Below are 16,558 nucleotides of genomic sequence, written 5' to 3'. Positions count from 1 at the left end.
ACAATGACAAACCCCGATAGGAGAGCAGGTCTGATATCCAGAGTTGCCATATTATATTTATTTTAATTTTTCAATATAAAATTTCAAGACAAGCAGAAGGAAAAGTATGGCCCATATACAAGAGAAAAATGCAATCAATGAAAATTGTCCCTAGGGAAGCTCAGACATGAGACATACTAGATAAAGACATTAAACCAGCTCTTTTAAATATGTTCAAAGAATAAAAGAAAACCATCCTATAGACTGAGAGTAAAGGAATAGTACTCACCAAGTAAAAAAAAATAAAGAGTTAAAATTATCAGTAAGAACCAAATAGAAATTCTGGAGTTGAAAAATACAATAAATTAAAAATTCTCTAGTCAAGTCACCAGCAGATTTGAGCTGACAGAAGAAAGAATCAGCAAACTTGAAGATGGGTGAATTGAGATTTTGATGCTGAAGAACTGAACAGTAACAAAAAAGAATGAAAAAAAAAGCAGCTTCAGAGACCTATGGAATGTTAACAAGTGTACCAACATAATGGGAGTGCATGAAAGATGGGAAAGAGAGAGAATGGAAGAAAGAATATTTCAATAAATACTGGCCCAAAACTTCTAAAATTCGATGAAAACCATTAATCCAAGAAGCTCAATGAACTCCAAGTTGAATTAAAGAGATCTACAACGTAGGCACATTACAATCAAACTGTCTAAAGCTGAAGGCAGAATCTTGGAAGTAGCAAAAAGAAGTGACTCATCACCCTTAATAAGATTAATGGCTGATTTCTCATCAGAAACCATGGAGGTCAGAAAGCAGTGGAATAACATACTCAAAATTCTGAAAAGAAAAAAACTCTGTTGATTATAACTGTATATCCAACAAAACTGTCTTTGAAAATAAAGGAGAAATCAGGATATTTCCAGATAAACAAAAGCTGAAAGAGTTCATCTCTCAAAACCTGCCCTGTAGGAAATACTAAAGAGAATCCTGCAGACTAAAATGAAAGAAAACTAGAGAGTAACTCAAATCTATGTGAAGAAATAAAGAGCATAAGTGAAGGCAGCTACGTAGGTAAATATAAAACAACATAAGGTACTATTTTATATGTAACTCTTTTTCTCCAGCCTGATTTAAAAGCAACTGAATAAAGCAATAATTTCAAATTAGATGTGTACACATTTTACAAAGATATAATTAACATGACAGCGTCACCACAAAGAGGGTAAAAAAACTAGGTTCGTATAAAATGTTTGTTTATTTTTAGAGGTAGCACCTCACTCTGTCACCCACCCTGGAGTGCAGTGGCACAGTCATAACTCACTGCAGCCTCAAACTCATTCACTCAGGTAATCCTGCTGCATCAGCCTCCTGAGTAGCTGGGACTGCAGGTATGCACTACCACACCCAGATAATTTTTTTTCTGTATTTTTTTTAGAGATGAGGGTCTCACTATGTTGCCCAGCCAGGCCTCAAACTGTTGTACTCAAGTGATGCTCCTGCTTCAGTCCGCTTGCCTGAGCCACCTGAGTCACTGGGATTATAGTCGAGAGTCACCACCCATCTGCCGTTAAATTTTTACTTGTAATCCAAGATAACCACTAAGAAAATTACTACAAAGTGTATGTAGTAAAAGAAATGACATGGGAATTAAAATGATACACTAGGAAATATCTATGTAATACAAAAATAATGTAGTCATTTAGGAATAGAAAAAGAAAACACAAGACATAGAACACAGCTAATTGAAGTAAATTCTACATTATCAGTAATTATGTTAAATATAAATGGATTAAGCACTCCAGTTAAAAGGCAAAAACGTTGATAGAGTAGATTAAAAAACAGAATCCAACTATACAGGGTCTACAAGAGAGACACTTTGGACTCAAAGACATAAAAATGTTGAAAGTAAAAGGGTGGAAAAGATACATTACACAAAAGTAGCCAAAAGATACCTAGTGTGGCTGTGCTAATATCAAGTATACTTTAAGAAAAAATTGTTACTAAAGGCAAAAGACATCTGTAATATATATATCATTATATAGTCATATATGTATTTTATAGTTATATACTCTAATTACCAATACATTTCTAGAAAGACATAAGCTATTGAAACTAACTCAAGAATAGAAAAATTTTTTAAATTTATAACAAGGATATTGAATTAGTAATCAAAAACTTCCAAAACACAAAAATCCCAGACCAGATAGCTGCACTAGTACATTCTGCCAAACATTTAAAGAATTAGCACCAGTCATTCACAAACTCTTCCCAAAAAAAGGAATAAGCATGAGGAATGCTTTCCAGCTCATTCTATGTGGCCAATATTATCCTTATACCGAACCAAAGATATCACAAGAAGAAAAAATTACAAAGCAATATCCCATATGAATATAGATATAAAAAGCAACAAAATAACAACCCGGATCCAGCAGCATGAAAAGGGATGAGATTCCATAAGCAAATGGAATTTATTTAAGGAATGCATGGTTAATTCAACATAGAAAAATTCTTAAATAACATAGAAACATACTTACCAATCAAAGTAAGACACCATCTTAATAAAGGACATAAAGCACATGATATCTCGGTAGACACAGAAAAAGCAATTGTCATAAACCAGCAGGTTTTGATGTTAAAAACAGTGAATAAACTAGGAATAAAAGCAAACTTCATGATAAAGGGTATCTCCAGAAACCCGATAGCTGACATCATATTAAATGGTGAGAGACTGAAAGCTTTCCCTTTAAAATCAGGAACAAGACAAGGGTTTCTGCTCTTCCTACTTCTATTCAACATGGTCCAGGAGATTCTAGGAATTAGGCAAGATTTAAAAAAAAAAAAAAAAAAAGGCTACCAGAATAAAAAGCAAGAAAACTATTTGCAGATGACATAATCTTGTTTAGAGAAAATCTTAAGAAAGACTATCAAGGTAATAAGTTCAGTAAAGTTGCAGGATAGAGAAAGAAAACATTTATACTATCAAAAAGAATAAAATACTTAAGTATAAATTTAAGGAAGTGGATAAACAAAAGGGATATATCTCCATTTTTAATGGATTGTAGTGGAGTATTATTTAGCCATAATAAGGAATGCAGTACTGATACATGCTCCAAGGATGAACCTTGAAAATATGTTAAGTGAAAGAAGCCAAGCACAGATGGCCGTATATTATATATCCCATTTATTTAAAATATATGGAATAGGTAAATTCGTACAGTCAGAAAGTAGATTCATAGTTGCCAAGGATGAAGAGGAGACATAGGAGTGACTGTCAGTGTATACAGAGTTTCTTTCTGGGGTAACAAAAATATTTTGGAATTAGGTGATAATGATGGTTGTACAACCTTACGAATGTACTAAAAACCACTAAACTATATGCTTTAAAAATGTGAATTCTATGGTATGTGAATTATTTCTCAATTTTCAAAAATGTTGGTGCAAATGAAAAAAAAATGACTATAAGGCTATTTATACAAATAGATCTCTTAGTACCGGAATTTCTTCTAAAATATCCTTAATAATGTATCTTCAATTGAAATGGTTCAATGATAGTGTGGAAAGGCTTTAATATATAGTTTCATTCAACAAATTACACTCTTAAGCGGGTTTGGTGAACAAAAATAATTCATCAACATTTTTCATCTTTTCTACAATAATTATGAAATATTATTTTTTCTTGCATTTCTTGCCTGGTTTGTTCTCCCAGGAACTAGGAGGATTTTCTTTATGCACTAAGTAGAACTATTTATACATTGTATTGAGTTCTGTATGGCCATCATCAGCAAGAGATTTTATCTAATTACCACATTGTTACATTTGTTTAGATTAGGGTTTTCAGATCTTGGTTTTCATTCAAGGGTAGGGGATGGGGGAGTGTTGGTGGTGGTGCTGGTTTGAGACAGTCTCTCTCTGTCACCCAGGCTTGCAATGGTGCAATCTCAGCTCACTGTAACCTCCGCCTCCTGGGTCCAAGTGATTCTTGTGGCTTTGCATCCTGAGTAGCTGGGACTACAGGCACACCTGGCTAATTTCTGTGTTTTTAGTAGAACAGGTGTTCACCATGTTGGCCAGGCTGGGCTGGAACTCCTGGCATTAAGTGACCCACCCATCTCAGCTTCCCAAAGTGCTGGGATAACAGATGTAAGCCACCGTGCTCAGCCTCAAGGGGCACGTATTTTAATTTAGTTGCATAATGGTTTCTTTTTAGATAATATAAAACACCAGATCTTTATGTAGTTAAAATGTTCTTTATGTATATTTATGATCCCAGGAATTTCTGGGCTCATAGTCAAATTTTTTAAAAGTGATATGTGATCTTTAACAGATTTTAGATTAGATCTCAACAAAACAAGTTTTTATATAAAAATTGCATGATGATCATTCCTTTCCAAAAATTTTCAGTGGAGGTCCTGAACATGGCTGTATTCTATTCATTGGTGGTTCTCAACTTTTTTTTAATTCAGTATTTAAAATTTATTACATTCAAGTATAATGCATCCATTAATGTTCTCTTAAGTTTGTCTTATTGTGAAAAAGGAACAATCTCTTAAGATAATGTACTATGTGTATATATATATATACACACACACACACATATATATTGTATGTGTGTGTGTGTGTGTGTGTGTGTGTGTGTGCACAAAGTATTGGCAACCTTGCAGAAACAAGAATTAAGTTGCCCCTTCTTCTGGAGTAGGATTGGTCACCTGCTGGTAGAATTGGATAATTACTTCACCGAAGGAAGCAATCTATTCAAAAAATAATTCCTGCTTCATTTAATTAACATTCTAATCAAATCAGTCCTTGCAGTCTGAGCTATTTTAATATTTCTAAATAATAGCTCTCCTATTATACTGAAAGAATGGAAGCTTTAGTTTATACAGGAAGAAAAATAATTGGAAATGTGTTGAGCAATAGCCGTGAGAATGTGGCAGGAGGTGAGTGGATGCTACAAGCAAAATGAATTTCCCTCTCATTGCTTGAGTCTCTAATAAAGTGTGCAAAATGGTGCCACTTCATTTTTCAGGTTCTCAAATTAAGGTACTTTTTTTGATGGATTGATGTCCAGCCTTCTGAAGGGAAGTGTTTTGACTTTGCTCACTTGACTAAGCAAAGTGGTTTTAGTAAATAAAATTGCTTTGAATGATAATATTTTGTTTTACTATACAGTATATTTTAAATAAATCAGAATGAGAAACATTTTAGTGATATGAATGATATTTTGTTTTACTATACGGTATTTTTTTTTTTTTTTTTTTTTGAGACGGAGTTTCGCTCTTGTTACTCAGGCTGGAGTGCAATGGCACGATCTCGGCTCACCGCAACCTCCGCCTCCTGGTCTCAGGCAATTCTCCTGCCTCAGCCTCCTAAGTAGCTGGGATTACAGGCACGCGCCACCATGCCCAGCTAGTTTTATTGTATTTTTAGTAGAGACGGGGTTTCACCATGTTGACCAGGATGGTCTCGATCTTTTGACCTCGTGATCCACCCGCCTCGGCCTCCCAAAGTGCTGGGATTACAGGCTTGAGCCACCGCGCCCGGCTATACGGTATATTTTTAATAAATCAGAATAAGAAAGAAACAAAAAGTTACTGCAACTAATTTTTTAATATATACCTACTCAAGAATAGGCTATTGTGATTTCTAATCAAAGTCATTATTTTCTCCCAAATTAAGATTTGGTTCCATTTACAGGTAAACAGTGTTGACCTCAGAGCTGCCAGTCATGAGCAGGCAGCAGCTGCATTGAAAAATGCTGGCCAAGCAGTCACAATTGTTGCACAATATCGACCTGAAGGTAATAAAATTCTTATTGTCTATAGTTACTCTTATTTTAGTTTTTAAAATTCTTCCTCGTAAATATTGTTTAACTTCCAAGCTTAACTTCCTTTTCTGTGCTTTTTTCCAATTTGTTAATCTGGTATTTGTTTAGTCTGAACCTACTTCCTTTTCCAGATGAAAAGTATTTTTTAATGATGTGGGAACTGGTATCCACAAGTTCTTTTGAGCATTGCACCATTATGTGGGTTAATTTAACTGTTTATTTTTTTAATCTGTTCTGTAACTGAAGTTGTCATACCTTTTAATGTCCCTTTTACTACTTTATTGATCTGAAAAAAAAATAAAAACCATTAAGCAGAGATAATGCCCAATAAAATAATAATGCCTCCAAAAAATTTTAGATCATCCAGCTTTTTTCTAGCTTTTGAATTAAGTTATAATTATTAATATCAAGATTTAAGGCATGTTTCTAATAGCTGTTACTACTATTTAAAATAAAGAGAAGAATGCCAAGTTTGGGGTATAATGTGTATCTAGGTAGTAAAGTATCAGTGATGTGACCTTATTAAGTTCCTAGGGGAAAAAGGTGGGAATGGAAAATTTGAGATCATGCCATATTAAACATTAAACATATGTAAGACTCTATTGTACATCAACATAAACACATCTGCAATCAAACCTCAGTGGAATTTAAAAAGCTTAAATACCCAAAAGAATTCATAGCATATTTGTTGATGCTCATAAACAACATGATGAAGAAGGAAAAAATGATGTAAGTAAAGGAGCTAAATGAATAATTCTGTAATTTAGCAACTAATTACATTTATTATTCTTTTTTGGAGCAGAATTAATTTTTTTAATCTAGTATGTCTTTTAGCTTACCAAAGTAGCATGTTGAGCATTGCTTGGTATTTCTTAAGTATGGGAGTTTCTTATATTCATACAAAGATAAGAGGTGGGGAAAATTTAACCTCAATCTAGTAAACCTTAGCCTTTTAGGCTCAGTAATTAGCAAGGGAAAATTGTTTAATTGGGAGTAAATTCCAAATATTAATTCACATCAACCAAACAAATAAGGACTAACATATGAAGTCAGAATGTCAATTCATTAATTTTTGTGAGAAACAAATCTGCCAGTGGGACCCCACATACTTTTATCTTCTGGCCAACACACTCCCATCCAGGGGGTATACTATGTGGAAGCCAGGTTACAGTCACTGGTTCTTTAGTGTTATAGACAGCCTCTCATTTATATGTTTATAAGGAATTTAAACTTTTTAGATATAATTAAGTGAAACTTAATATCTGCTCCTTAACCTCCACAGAAAACACACAAAAGCAGTAAGAAAAATGAAACATACACACATGCTTCTACCCATGCAACTTCAGTTCATATTAGCTAAAACTAAGAAGATAGGTATAATACCTGGACAACCAGGTACAGGTAAAGACTCCTTAAGCAGCTGAGATCTTGCAGAAGCCACATGGAAAGAGGGGAAGAGTTAAAATATGGAATGTTAAGAACATTTTCTGGTGGCAAAATTTTAGAATATGGTATAAAATGGCACCTCTTAAAGGTGAGGGGCTCATTTCTGAAGTATAAAAACGTGAGCCTTTGTTTTTTATTGCAAGCCTCATGGGAAGTGGGGTGAGCAGGCTGGAGCAGAAACCACTCGTGATTTGGTTTAGGAAAGCAGAGAACTCATATTTGGATAAAGCAGCCTGTCTCTTTAGATCAGATCATGTGACAGTATTTGGGTTTTAAAAGCTGTAAAAATTTCCTGTGCATCCATCTTTCCTGCACCCCTAGACTTTCTGGAAATAGCTAGTCTAACAAAATCTAGCAAAGTAATAAGTAATTGTTTGTTTTTCGTTTTTGTTTTTTGAGATGGAGTTTCACTCTGTCACCCGGGCTGGAGTGCAGTGGCACGATCTTGGCTCACTGTAACCTCCGCCTCCCAGGTTCAAGTGATTCTCCTGCCCCAACCTTCCAAGTAGCTGGGAGTACAGGCACCTGCCACCATGCCCGACTTATTTTTATATTTTGAATAGAGACAGGGTTTCACCAGGTTGGCCAGCTAGTCTCCTCACCTCAGTTGATCCGCCTGCTTTGGCCTCCCAAAGTGCTGGGATTATAGGCATGAGCCACTGTACCCAACCCCAGTAATAAGTAATTTAAAACTTGCCTTATATTCATACAAAGATAAGAGGTGGGGAAAAGCATCAAAGCTTAGTAACAGATTAGCTACACGTACACACAACACAAAAACATTAACACAAATCAGATGAAAATTTAACCTTAATGTTTTGTAGTTTATACATTCACTTTGAAAGACCACAAGTAGAAATATAAGAACTATAGGAAAAGATGAGTCAATAACCAAAAGAAATTAACTTTGACCTGATGGAACCTAGGAGAGAAGAAAGCAAACAAGTTAGTGAAATTAGAACACAAACACGGAGTCACTGCAGAAAACTCAGCAGGAGACATTAGAAGATACGATAGAAAAAGTAAACAAAATGAAGCAGAAATAGTGAGTCTGAGAAGACTAGAAAGAAAATGTCAGCAATAGAAGATAGGTAATTACTTTCCATATAATATATATATATAATTAGACTTCCTGAAAAATAATTTTAAAGAATGAATGTGTTAACTTATAATTCAATCAATTCAAGAAAACTTTCTTGAAGTAAAAAGAAATCAATTTTTATATTGAAAGGGTACAGCATAATACAGGGAAAATTGACTCAGAATGGCCAAAATTCAGACATATTCTTGTTAATGTTAAGAAAGAATTTTGGGGGACCCAGGCAAAAATACCAAGTCATGATACAGGAGTGAAAATTGGTTGATAGGAAAGGAAAGACTACTATAATGCTTAGTGAGCATGGAACAGAACAAAAAGAGTTAATTCACTTGTAATCCCAGCACTTTGGGAGGCTGAGGCAGGAGGATTGCTTGAGCTCCAGACTTGAGCACCACCCTGAACAACAAAGTGAGACCCCATCTCTACAAAAAAATTAGAAATTATCCAGGCATGGTGGAACATTCCTGTGATCCCAGCTACACAGGAAGCTGTGGCAGGAGGATCACTTGAGACCAGGAGATCAGGGCTGCAGTAAGCCATGATCATACCACTGCACTCCAGCCTGGGCAGAAGGGAAACCCTGTCTCAAAAATATATATATATTAATTTTTGCCATTTTAATAATTAGTGACCCTTAAATAAGTTTAATTTATCCACATATGCACTAAATATACTTTGCACTGATAGTTAACAAGGATAGGCTAGTTATCCTAGGTTAGTAATTGAATGGGCCCAGGAATTTCCCTCCCAGACGATCTTATAATGTGCTTCTATTGTTTGGTCTTTCCTTCTTTATTTTTTCTTTTTTGCTTCTTTTTGTGATTTCTGTACTTTTCTTTTGTATGACCCTTTCCAGATGATACTCTTTTTCTTTAATTGTATTCAATACTTTCACCCATTCTAGTATAGATGAACCCATTTTTATATCAAAGTGAATTTGCATTCTTTGATTATTCAGATAGCTACTGTTTAGTAGATAGCGTCTGTTTCAAGGGTTAGGCCCTTATGTAGATTACTCTCATATGTGTGTCTTTCAGACCTCTCCTGAACACCACACTTATGTGTCCTATTTGATTTCTTCAGCTGTATTTCTCAATGATAATGTTTCAGATTTAACATTTATGACATTTATTTATTTATTTTACTATTTCACTAAATGGCATCTCCATTCATGCTTAAGCCAGAAGTTCAGGGATCATGCTTGACTCCCTCCCCATTCACAACATCCCAGTCATAGCCACTAGTCTAGCCAAAGCCACTATCATCCCTTAACCTGAATTACTGTAATATCCTAACTTCTTTCTTAATTTTTTTCCAATCCATTCCCTATTCCTCAGCCAAAATGATCTTTTTAAATACAAAGATTGGGTTGAAGCATTCCCCATTTAAAACAGTACCCATGATACTCTTAATAAAATCCAAATCCTTTAATAGGCCTGCAAGATTCTTTGTAGTTGTCACAGCACAGCACACGTGATTTTACATCATGCCCTCGACTCTTTCCTTTGCTCCTTAAGCTCTAACCGTACAGGCCTTTTTTCAGACCCTTGACTATACCAGATTATTTCCTAATTGTCTGTTCATTCTCTTCTTTCTTAGAATATTCTTTTCCTCTGTTCTTTCGATGGCTAGTCTATTAGTCCTGTTCTCATGCTTCTGTAAGGATGTACCTGAGACTGGGTAATTTATAAAGGAAAAAGGTTTAATTGATTCACAGTTCCACAGTGCTGGGGAAGCCTCAGGAAACTTATAACCATGGGGGAAGAGAAAGTAAACATGTCCTTCACAAGGCAGCGGGAGAGAGAATAAGAACCAAGTGAAGGAGGAAGCCCTTATCAAGCCATCAGATCTCATGAGGACTTACTGTCACTAGAATAGCATGGGGGAATCCACCCTCATGATTCATTACCTCCCATTATGACCCTCCCACGATATGTGGGGATTATGGGAACTACAATTCAAGGTGAGATTTGGGTGGGGACACAGCCAAATCATATCAGCTAGTTCCTTCTCATAGCACTGATATTTTCACTTTATAACAGTTACACAGTTTATAGTTATATGTTTATTTAGGTGTCTATTTATTATGTAAGGCTTGCTGTATCCTCATAAGATAGGTAGCAGTATCCCTATTTACAGATGATGTAGTAGACTCAGATAACAAAGGTCTGTTGCCTTCAAAGTCTAGATAGTTTTCACTGGGAATATCTTGATGAGTGCTTAGTCTGTCAAGGTGATGTATGCTGTATTCTTTTACCATGGCTATGGTACTATTGCCTAATGAAGACTAAGTAAGTACCAGCAGTGCACAGAAGACAGACATTGCCTTAGAAATTTAAAAGGAGGGGATTATATTGCTTGGCATGATAAAAGTTACCATAAAGTGATATTGAAGTTTAACTGGGAACCTAAAGAATGGGTAGGATTTAGATGGGCAGAGAGAAAAAAATGACATCGTAGGTGAAGAATAACGGAAGACCAAAGATAGGAGAGTTAAAATTTTAAAGTATGTTTTGGGTTCTTTAAAAATGTGCCTGTCCTCCTTGCTGTGTTGCTGCTTACCTGTGTCTGCTTACTAATCAGTGACACTACAGCTTCATATTTTGTTTTAATATTATATATTTTTAACATGTATTTTTGTTGTACAGCACATTTAAAAAATTTTTTTTAGATTGTCAAAGTGTAAGTACTATGAGGGCCAAGGATAGAAGTTGAAGAGTCAAATTTTCTTTCTCAGCTGACTATTTTAAGAAGTACAAAAGGAGTCACCTGACACTCTGATAATCATCATCTTGCAGTTAGTGTCTTTCCTAAAGGCTTGGGATTCTGTGCTTTATAATCTTACATACAGACAGACAAAGAGACAAAGGTAAGCTTTTGGTAGAATTAAGTTTTTTATCTTTTAGGATCTATGGCTTGCTTATTAGTCTTCCATAAAAGTACTGTTAGGGGTTTTTCAGCTTGTATACTTTGAACTTTCTTGACTTGGATTCTAAATATGAGGAAAAATAATCTCTACAAGATAGTTGAAGGAACATTATCTTCCAACTTCTGTCAGTTTTATTAATTTCAAAGGCAAGGAATAATTCATTTAGGGGGGCCTCTATTGTGTTAATCATTTTGAAGAATCATTATCAGAAATTAGCTGGACGTGGTGGCTCACACTTAAAATCCCAGTGCTTTGGGAGGCCTAGGTAGGAGGATTACTTGAGCTAAGGAGTTCGAAACCAACCTGGGCAACATAGCAAGATCTTATCTCTACCATAACTTTTTTAAAAGTTTTTTAATTAGCCAGGCGTAGTAGTGCGCAGCCATAGTCCTAGTTGAGGCAAGAGAATTGCTGTGATTGCACCACTGCGCTCCAGCCTCGGCAACAGAGTGAGAACCCATCTCAAAATAAAATTTTTTTAAAAAGAAAGAAATTAAACATGGGAACTGGAAATGTAATCCAGTGCTCATTTTGGACTCCATATCCAGACATTACAAAATTTTGACAGATACTTCCTAGTCTATAATTTAAGAATCTCTTATGATAGAATATAATGATAAAACTGTATGCCATGCATGGTACTAACCATGTTACATTTATTAACTCCTTTAATTCCCAAGATAATTCTATAAGCACTGTTATCCCCATTTTATGTTATAGTTGAATAAGCTCTGCCATAAAGAGACTAATTTGCTGATTGCACAACTGTTAAATGGTTAAGATTTCTTCTAGCCCCTTTAAGGGAAGAAAACCTTTTCCTCCACCCTTGTATGTTCAGTAATAGGCCTGTGAATTAAACTCACAGATTAACATGAAAAAAAAAAAAAAGGGTTTCTTTCATATGGATGCAGGAGACAACAAAAGAAATACTGAGACTTTATTTTCATCATTCTTATACCAGCCAAAGAGAGAAGAGGTGGAGACAATCTGGGGAGATTACATTGGACTAGTGGCGTTTATTTGCAGGCATTTGTCATTTCTTATCACCCTTTTCAGTACTAGATAGGTAATCAAAATGGGTTTCAGTCTCCTACTTTACCACTTTCCTTGCTATATGTTTCTACTCTCCTGTGCTACAGTTAACCCTTGAATAACACAGGTTTGAACTGTGAGTATCCACTTACATGCATGTGCTGTTCAAACAAACTGGGATCAAAAATGCTATATGCCTTCCTATGTGAAGGGCTGACTTTTTGTATTGTCAGACTCCAAAAGGACTACTGTTAGACTTGAATATGTGTGGATTTTGGTATACATGGGATTCTGGAACTAATCCTCTGAATATACTAGAGAGCTACTGTACTTAAAACAACTAACTTGCCGTCTTAAAAAATTTCCCTTTTTCTTTTCTAGGGTAATTATAGTATCCATTCTCTGAGAGTTGTTTCTCTTGGGTTTAAGATATATATTTAATTAATATATTTTATTATGGTTATAAATGAATGTTTTTCTTTATAGGGATTACATGTTAAGAAGAGATTGAGGAAGTCCAGTTTCCTCTAGTGTGGGGGTGAAAACAAAGGTTAAAATTTGAAAGGGAAAATCAAATGAAAAAGCAGCTTTAAAATCTCTCTCCTTGTATAGGCGTACATATATTTATTAATTTTAGCCAGCAGTTCAGATGTTCCCTAATATGTTTCATGACAAGAAATATGGTTTGATATAGGAATTTTTGAGATATTGAATGGAGAAAATCTCTTATGTAAAATTATAGCTTTGCTGAGTTTTGATATGATTTCTAGGAGAGGGATGTCAATGACTTAACCGAAAAAAAGTATGAAACTCTTCCATCGGAATAAAAATATAAGAAAATTGGTGTGGTGGTTAAAGCCTGTAATCCCAGCACTTTAGGAGGCCAAGGCAGGAGGATCACTTGAGCCTAAGAGTTCAAGACCCCCTGGGTAACATAGGACACCCTGTCACTACAAGTAATTTTTTAAAATGAGCTCATAGTGTTGTGTGCCTGTAGGCTCAGCCACTTGAGAGGCTAAGGTAGGAAGATTGCTTGAGCCCAGGAGGTCAAAGCTACTATGAGTCGTGATCATGATACTGCACTCCAGCCTAGATGACAGAGCAAAATCCTGTCTCAAAGAAAAAAAAAAAATCTTAAAAAAAATAAAGAAAAAATACGTTGGTGGGGCTATTTTTAAAAATATACACAGGATGGGTAAAATACAGAGATTAGGCTGGGTGTAGTGGCTCACACCTGTAGTCTCAGCACTTTGGGAGGCTGAGGTGGGCAGATCACGAGGTGAGGAGTTCGAGACCAGCCTGGCCAGCATGGTAAAACCCCGTCTTTACTAAAAATACAAAAATTAGCCAGGCATGGTGGTGGGCACCTGTAATCTCAGCTACTTGGTAGGCTGAAACAGAGAATTGCTTGAACCTGCGAGGTGGAAGTTGCAGTGAACTGAGATCATACCACTGCACTCCAGCCTAGGCAGCAAGAGCAAAACTTCATCTCAAAAAAAAAAGGGGGGGGGGGTGGGTGGGGGGGAGATTGATAGGACTAAAAGTATCAATTGATTTGAAACAAAAGGAAAAGGTAGGAATCTTAACTAGGTAAATGAAATAGAAGGTTTAAAGGAAAAAGCAACTTTGAGGACGATGTTGAAGTATGTTTTGAACATATAGAAAGCTGGCTATGGGGAATTGTTAAGAGTAAGGCAGAGACTTGGCCAGGCACAATGGCTCATGCCTGTAATCCCAGCACTTTGGGAGGCCAAGGTGGTCAGTTCCCTTGAAACCAGGAGTTCAAGACCACCTGGCCAACATGATGAAACTCTGTCTTATAAAAATACAAAAGAAAATTAGCTGTGTGTGGTGGTACATGTCTGTCATCCCAGCTGCTGGGGAGGCTGAGGCACAAGAATCACTTGAACTAGAGAAGTAGAGGCTGCAGTAAGCCAAAATCACACCACTGGTCTCCAGTCTGAGCAAAAGAGTGAGACTGTCTTGGGTGGGAAAAAAAGGCTAAGCAAAGTCTATAGATACGAAGATCTGAATACAGTTGAACAATGTAAATCACAAATTTAAGAAATTATTGGAAATTGGCTTAGCTCTTCAGTATCTTAAATGTTTAGTATCTGAGACTATGTTAACTGCTTTGTAGTTAAAATTGATTTGAAACAAATCAATTATATCAATTCCTCATAGCCACCTTTCTATATTATATTAGTTATTAAGAAAGAATATTTTACTGCATCACTCTAAAAACTAATGTGTTCTTTTTTACAGAAAGTTTTTAAATTTCTAAAATGTAGACTATTTTAAATTACTAGGACTTCTATTATCAGATCAGCAAAATTGCTAAAAACTAATAATCCTGCATGAAATGTAATAAACCTCTTATTTAAAAAGCATTGCAGAGCTGTTAACGCAGTAAGGAATTAACAAAAAGTGAAGGGAAACTAGGAACTCAGGGCTAAGGAAGCACAGAAGTCTCTTTTGTTTCAAGAGCAGAGGTGAGCCAGTTAAATTTTCAGAAATTTTGCAAACTAAAACATAGCCTTTATTAAAAGTAAAATTATACAAATGTACACATAAATTATATTTAAAATAGTAAAATACTAAAAAACAAAGATAAACATTGGAAAGTCATCACTTCCTAGTTGTTTTTTAAGAAGTAAATTCATTGAAACATAAACCAGTGAGACTAATGGAAAATACAAAAAGAGATAGTAGATTTAAAGCTGAATTGCCCAGAACTCCTCTCCCTAAAAAAAAAAAAAAAAAAATTAGGAAAGCAAAACCAAAATTTGTTTAAAATGTACAATAAAACTAGATGAAAAGATGAAAGATATCCTATGTACCCCAAATATAAGCTGATGTAAACAAGGTATCAGCTGTATACAAGACCATCTGATATCAGCATCTATGTAAGGGGATGCAACAGGAGAAGCCCAGTGTTAACCAGTACCCACGAGAAAATGCAGTAGGACAATTTGAGAACACCAGGTGAACTGTAAGAGTTTTTGTATAGCTGTAGATTCCTGCATGTTGAGTGCAAGGAATCTACAGTAAGAAATGAAGGGGCTAGAGCAGTCTGGGCCCTATGACACAGTTCACCACCTCTAACTCCCTTTCCATTTAAAGCCCCACACTATGGAAGAACTGCTGGGAATAAAACCCAAATAGAATAGGATAGGGATAATAGGGCCAAAGTTTCAAAATAGAAGGACCAGATTTGCAGGGGTGAATAGCTTCAGGAAATCTCACAGTCCGAGATCATGTCTTTAAACATGTGAAAGAAACAACAAAATAGAGAGGTCTAGAGCTGTGAAGTTAAAAAACCTATCTTGACTCGTAACTTCTTTGTAAAAGTTGGGGAAAATAATTTCATATAAAAATGAGCAATAGGAAAAGATCATGATTAAATCCTGTGGAAACCTATTTGAAAAGTGAAAATAAGGATTAGAGTAATATCTCCACAGACTAAAACTACCAGAAAGACATAGTTTATGAAACGAATATAAACTAAAATTAATATTTCAAAACAACTTAAAGAAAAATGGTAGAATATGTGTAAGAAGAACATCAATAAATTGATAGAACTCAGAAAATTGTTAGAAATAAAGACATTGTTTTAAAGACTAAATTTAACTAGAAGAGACATGCTATTTCCTTAAAGCAATAGGATGAAAAAGAAGAAAAAATTTTAAAGCAAAAGTAGCTATTATCTTTCTACAACTTGACCAGTGTAGTCCTAAAGCCATTAGGTAGAGCAGAGCAAAATAGTTTAATGTACACCTCAGGGCTGGTGAGGTTTAGGAGAGCTTTGGTGGCCTGTTGGACTTACCCATGAGGATGGCTTCCATGCAAGATAATGCCTTGGTTTCAGGAGTCAGAGCCTGAGGCCTGGTAAGGAAAGCACATATGGAAATACTCAGCACCCAGTCAGGGAAGTGGATGGTTGATCAAATTGAGATTGGCAAAATTAATATATATGTTAGGTTATTGTTATTCATAATTTTCACTATTGAGAAGAGAGTTATAGATATGGAAAGGAAGAAAACTTAAATTTGAATCCTATAATGCTGGATTAGAATTGAAGAAATTGGTTTGAAGGGGTGGTTTTCCATTGATATAGATGTAAACATAAATATCTATATCAGTGTGTATGTATCTGTGTGTATATTATTTTCCCTGGCTCTGCTCATGGAGAGGGCTTGAGCCTAGTGCCACCCCAATAGCAATAAAAACCTAGCATCCAGATCTTGCC

At 35.5% G+C, this 16,558-nt stretch overlaps 1 protein-coding gene across 24 annotated transcripts in view; it reads left to right on the top strand.

Moving 5' to 3' along the window:
- DLG1 (discs large MAGUK scaffold protein 1) overlaps nt 1–16,558 on the top strand; it is a 278,082-nt gene that overhangs the window by 207,938 nt on the left and 53,586 nt on the right. For all 24 annotated transcript variants that reach the window (XM_039477338.2, XM_074404057.1, XM_074404058.1 and 21 more), the window contains one exon: nt 5,674–5,776. In XM_039477338.2, the coding sequence (XP_039333272.1) occupies nt 5,674–5,776 (103 nt within the window). The remainder of the gene's footprint in view (nt 1–5,673; nt 5,777–16,558) is intronic.

This window comes from Saimiri boliviensis, chromosome 8 (assembly GCF_048565385.1).
Source record: "Saimiri boliviensis isolate mSaiBol1 chromosome 8, mSaiBol1.pri, whole genome shotgun sequence".
Lineage (NCBI taxonomy): Eukaryota > Metazoa > Chordata > Mammalia > Primates > Cebidae > Saimiri > Saimiri boliviensis.
This window is presented reverse-complemented; position numbering and strand designations above follow the sequence as displayed.